General features: G+C 40.3%; 1 protein-coding gene across 2 annotated transcripts in view; it reads left to right on the top strand.

Moving 5' to 3' along the window:
* The window catches only part of PHLDB2 (pleckstrin homology like domain family B member 2), a 123,651-nt gene that overhangs the window by 11,529 nt on the left and 94,721 nt on the right, over nucleotides 1-17,401 (top strand). For both annotated transcript variants that reach the window (XM_060234527.1, XM_060234526.1), the window contains exon 3: nucleotides 8,152-8,259. In XM_060234527.1, the coding sequence (XP_060090510.1) occupies nucleotides 8,214-8,259 (46 nt within the window). In that variant the 5' untranslated portion in view covers nucleotides 8,152-8,213. The remainder of the gene's footprint in view (nucleotides 1-8,151; nucleotides 8,260-17,401) is intronic.

The raw sequence follows: 17,401 nt of genomic DNA, 5'->3' as shown, positions 1-17,401 counted from the left end.
GTTTGACATCCCTGACATAGACCATTGGCTTAATCCAGCATTGCTATTTTATCTTATGTAATCATGTTATTTAATGCTGAAAAAGTCTTAAATATTATTTGTTGTTGTTCAGTCGCACAGTTGAGTCTGACTCTTTGCAACCCCATGGACAAAGTCACGCCAGGCCCTCCTGTCTTCCACCATCCTCTGAAGTTTGTTCAAATTTGTTAGTTACATCACTAATGCTGTCCAGCCATCTCATCTTTTGCTGTCCTCTTCTTCTTTTGCCTTCTGTCTTTCCCAGGATCAGGGTCTTCTCCAGTGCCCCCTTCTCATTTGGTGGCCAAAGTATTTGAACTTCTGCTTCAGCATCTGACCTTCCAGGGAACAGTCTGGGTTGATTTCCCTTAGGACTGACTGACAGGATCTTCTTGCAGTCCAAGGGACTCTCTAGATTCTTCTCCAGCACCACAGCTCAAAAGCATCTATTCTTCTGTGCTCGGCCTTTCTTATGGGCTAGCTCTCGCAGCCATACATTACTACTGGGAATACGATCACTTTGACTATACGGACTAAATCATGGTTTCCATGTCTGTGAGCCGCCCTGGGCCCGCCTTTGGCGGGGGAGGGTGGGATATAAAAATAAATTTGACTTGACTTGACTTTTGTTGGCAGGGTGATATCTCTACTTTTTATTAAACTGCACAGGTTCACTATAGCTATCCTCCCAAGGAGCAAATGTCTTTTAATTTCATGGCTACAGTCACCATCTGCAGTGACCTTGGATCCCAGAAATGTGAAGTCTGTCACTACTTCCATGTCTTCCCCTTCTATTTGCCAAGGTGTGATGGGGCCAGATGCCATGATCTTAGCTTTTTGATGTTGAGTTTCAAGCCTGCTTTTGTGCTCTCCTCTTTCACCCTCAACAAGAGGTTTTTTAGGTCCTCCTCACTTTCTGCCATTAGAGTGATATCATCTGTATATCTGAGGTTGTTGATGTTTTCCCTGCAATCTTAATTCCAGTTTGTGCTTCATCCAGGCCAGCATTTTGCATAATGTACTCTGCATATAAATTAAATAAGCAGGGTGACAATGTACATCCTTGTCGAACTTCTTTTCCTATTCTAAACCAATCAGTTGTTCTATATCCCATTCTGACAGTTGCATCTTGACCCTTATACAGGTTTCTCAGGAGACATGTGAGGTGGTCTGATACTCCCGTCTCTTTAAGGACTTGCCACAGTTTGTTGTGATCCTCACAATCAAAGGCTTCAGCATAGTCAATGAAACAGAAATAGACTTTTTTCTGATACTCCCGTGCTTTCTCCATAATCCAGCGAATGTTGGCAATTTGATTTCTAGTTCGTCGACCTCTACAAAACCCAGCTTGAACTTCTGGTAGTTCCCGATTGCTGAAGCCTAGCTTGTAGGATCTTTAACATGACCTTGCTGGCATGTGAAATGAGTGCAATGGTGCGATAGTTTGAACATTCCTTGGCATTACCCTTCTTTGGGATTGGAAAATAAACTGATCTTTTCCAATCCCATGGCCACTGTTGCATTTTTCTGATTTGTTGACATAATGTGTGCATCACTTTAACAGCATCATCTTTTAGGACTTTGAATAGCTCAACTGGGATACCGTCATCTCTGCTCGCTTTGTTGTTAGTAATGCTTTCTAAGGCCCATTTGACTTCACACTCCAGAATGTCTGGCTCTAGGTCAGCAATTTCACTGTCATGGTTGTCAAGAACATTGAGTTCCTTCTTGTATAATTCTTCAGTGTATTCTTGCCTTCTCTTCTGCTTCTGTTAGGTTCCTACCATTTTTGTCCTTTTATCATGGCCATCTTTGCATGAAACATTCCCTTGATTTCTCCAATTTTCTTGAAGAGATCTCTTGTCCTTCCCATTCTATTATTTTCCTCTATTGCTTTGCATTGTTCCTTCAGGAAGGCCTCCTTATCTCTCCTTGCTGTTCTCTGAAAATCTGCATTCAGTTGTTTGAATTTTTCCTTTTCACCTTTGCCTTTTGCTTTCCTTCTTTCCTCAGCTATTTGTAAAGCCTCATCAGACAGCTTTCTTGCATTTCTTTCTTTGGGATGGTGCTGATTGCTGCCTTCTGTACAGTGTCACAAACCTCCATCTATAGTTCTTCAGGCACTCTGTCTATCAACTCTAGTTCCTTAAACCTATTCTTCACCTCCACTGTATATTCATAAAGGATGTGATCAAGGTCAAACCTGAATGGCCTAATGGCTTCCCCAGTTTTCTTCAGTTTAAGCCTGAATTTTGCAATGAGCAACTCATGATCTGAGCTGCAGTCAGCTCCAGGTCTTGTTTTTGCTGAGGAACTTTTCCATCTTTGACTGCAGAGTACATAATCAATCTGATTTCTGTGTTGCCCATCAGGTGATGTCCATGTGTAGAGTCGCCTTTTAGGTTGTTGGAAGAGGGTGTTCACTATGACCAGCTTGTTCTCTTGGCAAAACTCATTAGCCTATGCCCGGCTTCATTTTGTTCTCCAAGACCAAACTTGTCAGTTGTTCTGGTTACCTTTTGACTTCCCACTCTGGCATTCAGGTCCCCTATAATGATGAGGACATCTTTTTTTGGTGTTAATTCTAGAAGGTGTTGTAGATCTTCATAAAACTGGTCCACTTCAGCCTCTTCTGCATCAGTGGTTTGGGCATAGACTTGGATTACTGTGATATTGAATGGTTTGCCTTGGATATGGACTGAGATCATTCTGTCATTTTTGAAATTGTATCCCATTACTGCTTTCCTCACTCTCTTGTTAACTATAAAGGCCACACCATTTCTTCTACAGGACTCTTGCCCACAATAATAGATGTAGTGATCCTCTGAGTTAAATTTACCCATTCTCATCCATTTTAGTTCACTGATTCCCAAGATGTTGATGTTCCGTCTTGCCATCTCTTGTTTGATTACATCTAGCTTACCTTGATTCATAGATCTTACGTTCCGCGTTGCAGTGCAGTATTGTTCTTTGCAGCATTGGACTATTCTTTCACCATCAGACACATCCACAGCTGAGCGTCTTTTCAGCTTTGGCCCAGCTGCTTCACTCTTTCTGCAATTACTTGGACTTGCCCTCCTCTCTTCCCCAGTAGCATATTGGGCACCTTATAACCTGAGGGGCTCATTTTCCAGTGCCATATCTTTTAGCCTTTTGTTACTGTCCATGGGGTTTTCTTGGCAAGGATACTGGAGTGGTTTGCAATTTCCTTCTCCAGTGGATCACATTTTGTCTGGGTTCTCAGCTGTGGCCTGTCCATCTTCAGTGGCCTTGCATGGCATAGCCCACAGCCTCACTAAACTGCGCAAGCCCTCTTGCCATGTCAAGGCAGCAATCCATGAGAGGGTAAATGATTATAGTGGATTCCAAGTATATGCTTACTGTTTAGACATGCATATAATATTCTTGGACAGTGTTTTTTTGGCTTAAGAAACCCCAAGTTGTCGATATTCATTTATAAAGTCACACTGGTTTTTACCAGTTTCTCCTTTAGAAATTGAGAAAACTCCCCCCCCCCGCCCCCCGCCAGGTGCCAGCACTTGGTACTAGTGAGTACTCTTACAAAAAAGTCCTGTCCTTTCTCTTCCCAATTTCTTGTTCATTTCCTTTTTGAAGGCTATTTGCACAACATACAATTTATTTATTTTTGTAGCTTTATGGGCTTTTTATAGAATAAACATATCATCATGTTTTGTGCTCTAGCACATGTTAAAATGCCCACATGCCTTCAAGGACTTCAGGGTGGCAGGCATGGTTCTCCTTCCCCATGCTGCTTTTAAAACAGCCCTGTGCAGTAGGTTAGGCATAGAGTGAATGGCTCGAGGTCACCCAGTTGGCTTCAGTTCTGAGTGGGAATCTGAACCTGCATCTCCCAGGTATTAGTCCAACACTGTATGACACTGTTTCCCTAAATAAATTGTAAAGGAATTTCCTTTAATTTAACAGTAGATGTCCAATATGTCATAACAAGTAATTGATCAACTGTACAAGTCTATGGCCATAAGTTTTGATGTAGTTTTGTAGAGCATTTGGATTTCCTGATGGAGAATTCTGATCCTGAGTGACTCTTTTTTATCACATTTAGAATATATGTCTTTGGGGGTTTCTTTTAAAATTCTGACTAAAAATAAAAGAATAATGTTTGTACGGTAACTATATAAAAAGAAACTGTGTGTGACTGTTCCATAATGATTAAATGCTTATTGGGAGGCACACACATATATTATTCTGACATTTGTGAAACTTTCACATGAGTGCCATATAGATATTTTTGGTCTTTTCCATCACTGTCAACTTTCTCTGACATGATTCTTTTGTTTATATGTTATGACACTTCAGATAAAGGATTTTCCCTTCTGATGTCCAGTACAAATATATATCACTTGTTATGGGATGACAAGGCTCCTTATAAATAAGAACATAAATTGTGATGAAATACCCTTTTAAAAAATATGCTGCCAGTCAAACACTTAGGCCATGTGTTCCCCTCACCTCTGTGCTATTATTAGTTATGTTGAGTTCCCTTAAGTTCCATGTATTGAACTGTTTTGTCTCTTTTGTTTAGAAGATTTATGTTTGTCATTTTAGAATCCAGGAACTGAAATAAAAAGTAAGGAATTATATTAACAGGATTATGGTGGCTTCCTAATCAAACTATTTATATTATGTCTTTACTGTTTCACCTACAAATGAAGGAGAAGTTACTTTCAGTAGATTACAAATTAAGTAAAAGATGCATTTGTATACAGTACTGTGTCAGTATATTAAAACAAATGGGGACGATTTAAAAATTATATTAAAATTATATTTTAAAAATTACATTAGCTGCGCCCCTCCCTTTATAAGTCCACCTTTTCAGCTGGAAACAAATGTTCTTATTAACACAAATTTGGCCCTGAGTCTAACTCTTTTATCCTTTATTGGAAGACTGGCTAAATCATGGGGTATGGCCTATTACCCAGCAGTGGCTTTAGGTGGAACAGCGCCCTAGGCAGGGCACCCAGCCCCTTCTGAAAGCGGCAGGGAACAGCCGCATGCCTTCACTGTGGAGCATGTTGTGAGGCTGCCCTAGCTCCAGTGATGGGAAGCCCTGTAGCACGCTCTGCAGCACAGATGTGTGATTCCTCCCCGCTGCTTTCACTGGTACTTCCCTCACCATGGAGGTGAGGGTGGGTGCAAGGACCATTCCAACACCCTCCAGGGGCTTGCACCAGTGCCCTTGCCAGGGCCAGGGCCCAGGCAGCCGCCTGGACTGCCTAGTGAAAGGACTAGCCCTGTTAATATGCAAAGGAGTTCCTGCTACAAAAAAAGCCCTGACAGGTAGTATGACTAATGCACAATGCAAATGTTTGGCTGTAAAGTGAACCTTTGTTATGTTGAAACAAGCACTGTTTTTTAGTTCCATCAAATGACTCTTGGTTACTATTAAGTTCCTTTCCACCTCTTGTGAATCTTAAATTTTTTATTTAAGAAACAGCTAACTAGTGCCAAGTCATCCTTTGGGGGAGGGATGTGCCTTTTTCATGTTGTCATGTAATAATATTGGTGCTTTCCTTAACTGTTTACCAGCTCTGTTTCTGATACTATACAGCAGCAGGGAAATATAAAACAGATTTTAATTTTATTCTTCAGATAGCTTTATGTTTGTCTTATTTTAGCTTGTTTCTAAATAATTTGTAGACTTTAATTTTTACTTAAGTATTATGCAAAAAGGAAAAAAAAAAACCCTGTAAGCTGCACCATTAGTACAATACCTTTTTCATTGTTATGTTTTCTACAGCTTGAGTCATGTATCATGTTGGTAAAGAATGGCAGACAAAGCTGTTGAAATGAAAGTTTGTTCCCATTTTCTTATATTAATAACATTTACACAGCATCATTAATCTTTATTGAATATTCTTCAAACATTCATGTCTTAAATCCTGCACGCAAGATTCCATGCTGGGATAAAAATATTTTTGAATAATGCATGTACTGAGATTATATGGCAAGCCAACAAAATTTAGTGATGAAAATAAAAGGTTCTTTCTCCCTAATTATGATCCTGTCTAACTGTATTAAATATGCCTCCCACTTTTACACTGAAGCATCTTTTGTATATATTTTCAGTCAGGAACACTGATGGTAGCCTGGAATTATCTGTATAGGGCATTATTTTGTGGTTCTTAATATTTATGTTTATTTATTTATGTTTTAAACTATTGTCATCCATTCTTGACCCTTGGGGTATATTTCCACTAAAAATAGATTTAAAAGAGATTAGTTAATGACTTTTTTGATAAAGATGCTTGTTCAGTAACTATGTATGGCTTCATTCCAAAACAGGTAAAGAATAGAACAATATATGCTTTAAGCCAAACATCTGTTCTAAACATGGAAACTATGACACACAGACAGAGTTCTGCTACCTGTAACTGTCTCCTAATTCATTTCAGTAGACATATGCTATATAAGTCATATAGCATATGACATATGAGTCAGTCCCTTCCATCCAAATGAATGAAAATAGTTCATGTATGAGCTACATGTTAACATTAAAGTACACGTGAACTTTAAAACACTGTTCTCAACTTTCTTTTGAATAAACAATTTTTAATAGTAACATATGGTAGCAAAACTATATCTACATCTTATAAAGACTTAAAAGAGAAAAATTCTTCTACCCCATATCTTACTTTTCCCCCACCCCTCCCCCCGTTACTTGACCCCCACCAGTGTTATTTACTTAAAAAAAAAATATTAAAGGTACCTTTAACTATTAAAAAACCAAAAATTATACTTTTGTTTAAAAAAAAAACTTTAATCAGTATCAAAAATTGTCCAATGTCCTTTTATTTTCCACTCTTTTTCTACGTATCTTCTGAACTTCTTCCACTCCAACTTAAAAAGCTCCAAATCATAGTCTCTTAATTTTCTTGTTAATTTGTCCATTTCACTCCATGACATAACTTTTATAATCCAGTCCCATTTCTCTGGTATTTTTTCTTGCTTCCACAACTGCGCATACAATGTCCTAGCAGCTGAGAGCAAGTACCATATTAAAGTTCTATCTTCTTTTGGAAATTTTTCCATTTGTAATCCCAGCAGAAAAGTCTCTGCAACTTTGTTAAATTCATATCCCAAAATATTCGAAATCTCTTGCTGAATCATTTGTCAAAACATTTTAGCTCTTTCGCAAGTCCACCACATATGGTAGAAAGAACCTTCATGCTTTTTACATTTCCAACACCTGTCTGGCTTCTTGTTGTTGATCTTTGCTAATTTTTTTTTAGTCATGTACCATCTATACATCATCTTAAAACAGTTTTCTTTAATACTTTGACATGTTGCGAGTTTCATAGAGTTCTTCCACAAATATTCCCAAGATTCCATCTTTATTTCTTTATTTACGTTAATTGCCCATTTTATCATTTGAGATTTCACTACTTCATCTTCTGTAGACTACTGTAAAAGTAATTTGTATACTTTTGAAATTAATTTCTCATTGTCTCCGAGCAGAACTTTTTCCATTTCTGTTTGTTCTTTCCTTATTTCTTCAGTTTTAATATCATTCTCCACCAAACTTTTTATTTGTTGCATTTGAAACCAGTCATATTTATAACTCAATTCTTCAGCAGTTTTCAGTTCTATTTTTCCACTTTGTATTTTTAATAACTTATTATATGATAGCCATTTTTCTTTGGCTGTTTTAGCCGTTATCTTTATCACTTCGGCTGGCACTATCCATTAAAGTCTCCTCTCATCACCATATTTCTTATATTTTATCCATGTATTTAATAAATTACTTCTTATATAATGGTGAGAGAAAAGACCATCCATCCTCTTTTTCCCATAATACAAGTATGCATGCCAGCCAAATTTATTTCCTTGGCCTAAAAGTTTTTTATTTAACGTTATCCATTCTTTCATCCATACTAAACAAACTGCTTCATGATACAATTTTAGATCTGGTAATTGGAATCCTCCTCTGTTTTTCATTGAAATATTGTTTTTTAGAAAGTCTGTGTTACAAGGATTCCATAAATCATATTGACGTTAGTTTATGCCCATTATCTGAATCACTGTATGTTCAAGACTGCTATGTTTGTGTCTTCAAATATATGTATTGAAGTAGTATTTCTGTTTTATTTACAGGTATCAGAATTTATAATTTCGAATCAGACTAGTAACTGTCTGTCCTTTTGGCAAAAAGAAAAATGATGTCAAATAGAGATACTTTTGCCTACCAGAGTGTTGGGACAGGTATGAGTTGTATTATTTACACACATAACTATAACCTTTCCTTACAATTTATTAGTTCTTCTAAATATTCTAGGTGCAAGTTTATACTGTTATCCAAGTTGCTTTAGTAGTTTTGTATATAGCTGTGCTACCTGAATGAATTCTATTTAAGAAAAGATCCATGGCTCTGTCAATCTGATAATGCTGAGTCTATAATTAATTGCTTATTTTAAGAAACTAGACAAGAAGGAAAAGACAATGTTTCATTATAGCTTTAAGTAGCAAATGCTTCCTTATATAGATGAGGCATGCACTCCGCAATGAAAGTGAATCAAACTCTAGTTTACCTCCAAGTGAAGTTTTTCTGACACCTATAAAAACAAACTGTTTTGACTGTGCTGGGAAAAAGTGCTAACAAAACCATTTCTAAATTGTAGTACAGCTGGGGAAACTAATATTGGAGAAACTAATATTGAAAACAGCCGAAACAACATCTTAAGTTAAAAATAAATCTAGATATATCAGCATAGAAGATTGCACTTCTTTCAGATAAAAACTGATCCTTTCAGTGTTACTGAATTATGGTGTTGAACAGGTTTCCAATAAGATAAATTATTTGTTGGCAATAATTTAAAACTTCTTATTAATTGGGAACTGATAGAAAGAGTAATATGAAATAGCTGTCATTATCATTTGTAAAGTAGCTACAATATTTAATCTTTAATTTAATTTTATTTACATTCATAATCCACCTTTCTCCTTCAGTGGAGAAAATCATCCAAATTGGTTAGGTCATGCCTCCACTCACTCCAGGCAGGACTATGGAAATTTGTGTGAGGACCCCTGTTGGAAAGATGGAAGCTGACCTTCCAGTTTGCATAACCTTTCTGCTTCAGCAGGATGCTTGAGCTCTGCTCTTTGCCAAACTAGTGGATAGAATTTAACTTACCCTGGAAGTACTGGAGGAGGAGAGGTCCTCAGGCATTAAAAATACAAGAAGTCTGCCAAGATGAGAAAAAAACAAGTGAGGGAGAGCTGCCAACACCACTGAAGCTTTGGATAGTGGGGACAAGGCTTTAGAGAACGAAATGCTACACAACCAGCTGTGGTGAGTAAGAACCCAAATCTTTGGGATGCTCCCTCTTCCCGATGCCAGTGAGGCAAGAATCCAACCAAGACAGAGGTCCTGTATTTGAGCCATGGCTGTCTGGGGATGGAGATCTGACTCCCGGCATTCACCATGGAGATCTTGCTCCCAGAAGAATTTGTACCGATACCAGTTTGGGAATGCTCCTGGATTCCTCTCTTAACAATGGAGGCCCAGGTGGCAGCCACTGCCAAATCAGCTTTTACCGCGTCTGACTAGTTAGGCAATTGGCTCCCTTCCTCAACCATGATGACCTAGTAACAGTGATCCATGCTATGATCACCGCAAGACTAGACTACTGTAATGCCGTCTACATGGGGCTGCCCTTGTTTCAAATCCAGAAGCTTCAGCTGGTGCAGAACACTGCAGCCAGGCTGCTATTGGGTCTCCCCTTGCAGGAGCACATTCAGCCTGCACTGAAAGCTCTGCACTGGTTACCATTTGCATACTGAATTTGTTTCAAGCCCTATATGGCCAGGGCCCTGCATACCTACGGGACCACCTTTCCCCACATGTCCCCCAGAGAGTACTACAATCTGGGATTCAAAACCTTCTTTCGATCCCCACCTCCACAGAAACCAGGTTGGCTGCAACTTGACAAGGGCCTTCTCAGTTGCAGCCCCATGCTGGTGGAATGAACTCCCTGAAGAGGTTAGGGCACTGAGGGTTCTACAGGGTCTGTAAGATGGAGCTCTTCCACCAAGTTTTGACTGCTAAATCTATTATCTCTGCCTGGTTAAATTGAGTTGGTATCTTGTCTGGACAAAATCAAACTGATCACCATAGAGCCTGGCCTTTAGTTTTGAATTACCCCTGGAGATTATCAGGAGAGAATTGTTACACTGCCATCACAAATATAGTACTTAATGTCATTGTATTGGCTGTTTTAAATAGTTTTAATGCTGTAATCGTAATTGTGGTTTTATCTGGTTTTAATGTATTTAATTTTGCCTATTGCCCTTGTTTGCCTCCCTGAGCATGCTTCAGTGGGGAGGGTGGGATGTAAATAGAATTGAATGAATGAATGAATGAATGAATGAATGAATGAATGAATAGAAACAGCAGCAGCTTGGAAAGTGGTGTTGGCCAGCTAAGCAGACGGCAGCTACCACCATGCTGTTTTCTAGAACATCGGAGGCCTGAAGATGGTGGGGAATGGGCCAGAAGCCGCCCCCCCCCCCCCCCGAGAGAGATATTCACTCTCCAAGCAGGGAGAGTGTATTACGCATAGTTCTAGTGATTCCTACAAACAATAAATTGTGGCCAAATAAAGCTTTATTCAGCTTTAACAAATATTAACAGTGAGACTATCCCTCACCCACCCAGTGAGCTTTATAAGGAGGAGAAAAGCTTACTTCACAAGGCTAGCAGTTTGTCCAGGAAATTAGGCTGGAGTGGAGTGCTTAGAAGTCTGTCCTTCCTCTCTGAGGCCTCTTCTCTCTCAAGCTGTCTTCAGTGCTTGAACCCGTTCTTCCTCTGCCATCCAAAGCTACTGTCTTCTGAAGCTGTCCTTGAAGCTGCCGCCCTTTTCCAAAGTTGTTTGCTTCTTATCTACACAGCCCTCTCATCCCAGGTGTTCTTCATTTACAGTGCTGTGTAGAATTTAACCCTCTGCTGCCCTGGGACTACCATTCATATGGAGAAGGGCTGTATGGCTCACCACATATCTCCTCATGTTTAATTTCCATTACATTATCTTAATTGGCTAGGACCTGATCCAGCTATGGGGCATTGGGGGAATGGATGTATAAATCCCTCTGGGTCTACAATAACCAACCATCCCAGTTGGCAGTCAGGAATACAGGTAACTCCAAATATGGTAGTTTTTTTCCTGTCCTTTTCAACAGACTGGATTCTACAGGCCTTACAAACATCCTGGCCTATACCACCCACCTGGGAGGCCCCCTTTGGGACCCAAATCCCCACATATTCACTGGCTACCCTTTCTCCTCATAGTCTCATCCAGAACAAGCTCAAAGGGCAGCAGACTCAGAGATAGGGAGACATGACAGAAGATTTCACCGCAGTAGAGATTCCCCCTTGCCACCAGAGTCATCTGCATCATCTTATGCAGAATCTCCCCAGCCACTCTTCAGGCAAGCAAGGAGTGTGACCCACTCCTCAGAGGCGTCAGAAGATGAGGCCCTGACCTCTCCTTATGCCAAATGGGACTAAAAAATCAGGTGCATGCAATATAGCAGCATGCCCTAAGAGGGCAGCCCAATACCTGCTCTCGGTGGATCTGGACTTTAGGGAGAGCTACTTGGCAAATTTTGAGTTCGGGGAGGAGTCCTCAATCTTAAGTCTTGCTGGAGGGAGATTCCAATGAAGAAGAAGGTGAATGGTCGCAGGAAGACATTGATGTCCAGGAAAATTATCTGAGACTTTCCCAGTTGCATTTCCATTTGCAGCAATTGTTAAATAAGGTTATTAGCACCCAAGACTATCAATTAGACATGCCAGAGAAACCAAGATCCTTAGGCTCAGCTAACCTCAACAGCAGAGGCTTCAAGAGACCTATCAGAGTCCTGATGGTTTCATCCTTTCTGGTTTACTTTGATGATGTTCTCAAGGCAGAGTAGGCACTACCAGTCAGTGGCAACTCCTTGACATCCATAGCCCAAAAGTTCTGTTTGCTACCAGAGGAAACATGGAAGTTCTCAAGATCACACTAATAGAAGCTCCAGTTGTTGCTCAGTATTTGGGAATAGTATTGGCCAAGGATGGTGAGAACACCCTGAAGGATTTGATGGAGAGGAAGAATGAGATTGCTCTAAAAAAGTCACAGAAGGCATCTTCCTTGGCTATCAAGGCATCAGCAGTATTGTCTTTCACCTGCTGTATTGTCATCTGGGCAGAAAATCTCCTACAGAACCTAGATGCGGAACCTCTGGACCTGAAGAAGTCTTGCTAAAAAATGAAAAGGGTGGCCAAGTTTGCCTCTGATGCTTTGCAGGGCACTATCCAGTTCTGTGCAAGAGCATAATTAGCCAACATCATAATTAAAAGAAATACTGAAATGCTGGAAAGTAGATCCTTTATATAAAAAAAAGTAACTTCTCATAAGAAAAGTTTTCTGGCAGGCTTCTCTTTGGAGAGTCTACTCTAGACAAGGTGTAGTAGAAACTAAAGAGCAAAAGAAGGCCATGTCATCAACTTTGGGTGCAAGAGATAAGGATGTCCGAACAAAACATCATCATTCCTGTTGTGGCTATAGGAGATATCTATGAAGAGGAGACATCAAGAACTTTAGAGGCTTCCAGTCCTTTGGTTATACCCAGATCCTACCAGCGATCCACTCCAGCCTTCAGAAAGGACGAAAATCCATCAGCCAAAAAACATACCTCTTGACTCTTCAGTAGGAGGACATCTTTAGTTCTTTGCAGAGACCTGGCAGATGTCAAAACAGGACAAACGGGTCCTCTCTATAATAGAAGTAGACTACAAAATAAAAGTCTTTATCTCCCCCCCACCCCACCAGTCTATGCCTTCCCTGATTTCCAAGTCACAGCAAAGACACTGCAATAGCAATACACCACCTTGTACAGTTGGGACAACAGAAGTTCCCAGATGTCAGTGTTTCAAGAGTGTTTATTCTGCTGTATTTGTGGTTCCCAAGAGTGGATTTCTGAATTTGAAAGATCTGAACAGCGGGGTCAAGAAATGCAAATTCCAAATGGAATTCATGTGACACATTTTACAAGTGATACAAGAGGTTCTAATGTCCTTAGATCTCAGTGAGGCTTATCTGCATATTACAATACAGCTGGTGTACAGGCAGTATCTACATTTTTCTTATCAGGACCAACATTTCCAGTACAAAGCCTTACCCTTTGGCCTCTTTTCTGCTCCAGGGGTCTTACCAAAGCTGCACCAGATGAGAATCTGGATGACATTCTAATCAGAGCCAAGGATGCTGTGACAGCCACCAAGTACACTGAGCAGACCATGAGCTTTTTTCAGACACATGGATTCCCATTAAACTCACAGAAAAGTCACATGTCCCCTCAAGAGATCTCATACATTTGGGAGCCAGGATTCATACTCATCTGCCAAAGTTTTTCTTGTTAGACAAACAACAGAGGATCACAACCTTTGTAATGGAGATCTGGGGCAGGGGGAACACTGTGGCCATTATGAAACTGTCAGCAGTTCTCGGTCTCATGATCTCGATGATAGACTTGGTGCCTTATGTCCATCTTCATTCCAGAGTTCTTCAGTGGACCCTTCTTCCACTTCAAAAGGACATAATGAGACATAGACTCAAAAAGGACTGGATATCAGAAAACCTGAAGAAGGATAGTAAGAACCAGAGAGGATTGTGAGGAACTCCAAAGGGATCTGTTGAGGCTGGGTGAGTGGGCGTCAATGTGGCAGATGAGGTTCAATGTGGCCAAGTGCAAAGTAATGCACATTGGGGCCAAGAATCCCAGCTACAAATACAAGTTGATGGGTTGTGAACTGGCTGAGAATGACCAAGAGGGGTCATGGTAGATAACTCACTGAAAATGTCTTGGGGTCGTGGTAGATAACTCACTGAAAATGTCAAGACAATGTGCGATTGCAATAAAAAAGGCCAACATCATGCTGGGAATTATTAGGAAGGGAATTGAAAACAAATCAACCAGTATCATAATGCCCCTGTATAAATCGATGGTGCAGTCTCATTTGGAATACTGTGTGCAATTCTGGTCACCGCACCTCAAAAAGGATATTATAGCATTGGAAAAAGTGCAGAAAAGGGCAACTAGAATAATTAAAGGTTAGGAACACTTTCCCTATGAAGAAAGGTTAAAACGCTTGGGGCTCTTTAGCTTGGAGAAACGTCGACTGTGGGGTGACATGATAGAGGTTTACAAGATTATGTATGGGATGGAGAAGGTAGAGAAAGAAGTACTTTTCTCCCTTTCTCACAATACAAGAACTCGTGGGCGTTCAATGAAATTGCTGAGCAGTCAGGTTAGAACAGATAAAAGGAGGTACTTCTTCACCCAAAGAGTAATTAACATGTGGCATTCACTGCCACAGGAGGTGGTGACGACTACAAGCCAGCTTGTAGGATCATGTAGTTCAACCCCCTGCACAATGCAGAAAACTCACAACCGCCCCCCCTCCAAATTCACAGGATCTTCATTGCTGTCAGATGGCCATCTAGCCTCTGTTTATAAACCTCCAAGGAAGGAGAGCCCACCACCTCCCCAAGGAAGCCTGTTCCACAGAGGAATCACTCTAACTGTCAGGAAGTTCTTCCTGATGTTGCGACAGAAACTCTTTTGATTTAATTTTAACTCATTGGTTCTGGTCCTACTTTCTGGGGCCCAGAAAATAATTCCACATCATCCTCTAGATGACAGCCCTTCAAGTACTTGAAGATGGTGACCACATCAACTTGTCCTGACAACAGATGCCAGCATCTCCTGCATGCCTTTCTTCCCATCCCACCCATCAGCAGACTCCCAAACAGAGTAAGGAGGGAAGGGGCAGAAATAACATTCGTGGCACCATTCTGGCCCAGATGCCCATGGTTCTCAGAACTAATCCAGAAACTGGAGCAGCAACTCCATGGAAGCTGCTGGCAAACCAGGATTTCTTAAAAATCAAGGTCCAATTCTCCATCCATATCAAGGTTGTCTACATCTAACAGTTTGGAAATTGAACAGACAACTTTAGAGATACAGGGTTTACCTAGAGAAATAGTGGCTATTATGTTACAGTCTAGAAGGCCTGTCACTAGATACATCTATAATCACATGAGTAACTTTTCAAAAATGGGCAGATAATAGAAAGCTGGATCCTTTGAAGCTTTCATATAATGACATAATCTTGTTCCTCCACAAGGAATGGAAACAGGGTCTAAGGACGAACGCTCTAAGGAGAAAGGTTGCCGTGCTTAACACAATCTTAGGGTTGAAGAATTTAAGGAACTTGTCAACAAATATACATGTCAGATGTTTCCTAACGGAAATTAGCCTCATCTGTGAGACACAGGTTTCTGACTTTGAACCTTTCCATAGTACTACAGCCCATCACAAAGGCTCCTTTTGAGCTCTTAAACATGACAGAACTTAGGTATCGTATCATGGAAGGTTGCATTCTTAGTAGCAATAACCTCAGCCAGGAGAGCTTCAGAACTAGCTGCTTTTTTGTCCAGAAAGGAACTCTCTGTAATTCATAAAATTTTTGTTGTTCTGACAATAGATACTTTCTTTGTGGCAAATGTAAATTCCAAATTTTATATCAACCTGCCCCAATCCTACTTACCCTAAGGAAAAGATGTGGCATACACTCGCTCTGAGGAAAAGATGTGGCATATGTGTCTCTAATTCTTTGTTTCCTGTAGCAGTCAAAATTTGGGCAAGAGAGTGTTGAACATCTATAGTCAAACAACACATCCACAAGGTGTATGAGACACAAAGCTTGCCTCCACTTAGAAGCATGACAGCTCACTCAACCAGAGTAGCAGCAACTATAGCAGCATTCTATATCAATTTGGATTACTTCCCCCAATGAAGGAGAATGAAACACTGGAACCTACCTGAAGGTTTCTTCTCTTCTGTGGGGCAAAGTCATTCACTACCCTTCCCCAAATGATATCAAAATATAGTTGATGACAAATGGACACAATTGGAGGTTCAGTCTCGATCTCTCCAACAGGGGTCCTAACACAAATCTGCAAAGTTCTGCCTGGAGCAAGTGGAGATGTGGCCTAGCTCATCTGGATGACTTTCCCCCACTGAAGAGAAGAAACCTTCAGGTACGTCCCAATATTTCATTCTCACAAGGACTCAAGGTAGATTATGCATAGCGAGCCAATAGAATAACCAAAATGGTACATTAAATAACCAATGCATTGTCTGGAACCACCAGAAAGAACTGAAGCATAACATAAGTATTCACATGACACAATAGAGAATGCACATGTATGGGCAATAGAAAAGAGCAAGTGTCCAATAACACCTTAAAAACTAACAAAATTTTTGGCATGGTATGAGGTTTTCTGAGTTACTGTTTACTTCTGAACATCTGAAGAAGTGAGCAGTGACCCACAAAAACTCGTACCTTGCTACAAATTTTGTTAGTCTTTAAGGTGGTACTTGTCTCTTGCTGTTTTCTACTGCTTCAGACAGACTAACATGGCTACCCATCTTGATCTGTCTCCATGTATGGTCAATTGTTGATTTTGCCCATTAGCACCTTCAGAAGCTCTGGCTGACCTGAGTGAGGTTGGTGTGGTGGACTATAGGGCTCTATAAACTGAGCCTGGTAACAGATGGGCAGCCAATGTAATGTCTGAAGAACAGAAGCAATATGCATGCTCTGTCTAGCTCTGGTTAATAGCTGAGCCATAACATTCTGGAGCTTCCAAGTAGATTTTGAGCTGGAGCTTCCAAGTAGGTTTTGAGGGGTGACCAATGTACAATGCATTATAGTAGTCCAGTCTTTTAACTGAGTTAACAAAGGTTAGCTGAACTCCATCAAAAGTGGGGAGAACAATGTCCTTTAAGACCCCAACCAGCACTATTTGTCTTTCCAGGGTTTAGTTTCAGTTTGTTCACTTTTAGCCAGTTAACTATGAAGCCAGGCAGTGTATTGCACAGTAAGAAAATCCAGCCACCCCTACCTATGGGCTTCAAGCCTACCATCCTGTAGAACCCAGGAAGAAAATGGTGGTGTCCTGTAAGGATTTTTATTAGACTACTCTTTGCCAATAAAAATTGCATGTTGGGTCCATTGGCCCTATCTCTGTCAGAAGATAAGCTGATATTTTAGGGTAATATGTGAAATAAATACCTTACCCTTTTTTACTACCACACCACCACTGAAAAATGAAGATATACTGCAAAATATATAAGCCCTAATAAGTTACTGGTTGCATAGTTTACTATTTTTTGTATGGCATATAGCATTTGAACAAATGGATACTAGATGACTTTATCTGTGTTTATTTATTATTTATTTGATTTGTTTTTTAGCCTGTCCTTCCCGTAGAACAGACTCAGGGTGGGTTACATTATA

This window comes from Heteronotia binoei, chromosome 3 (genome assembly GCF_032191835.1).
Source record: "Heteronotia binoei isolate CCM8104 ecotype False Entrance Well chromosome 3, APGP_CSIRO_Hbin_v1, whole genome shotgun sequence".
Classification (NCBI taxonomy): domain Eukaryota; kingdom Metazoa; phylum Chordata; class Lepidosauria; order Squamata; family Gekkonidae; genus Heteronotia; species Heteronotia binoei.
This window is presented reverse-complemented; position numbering and strand designations above follow the sequence as displayed.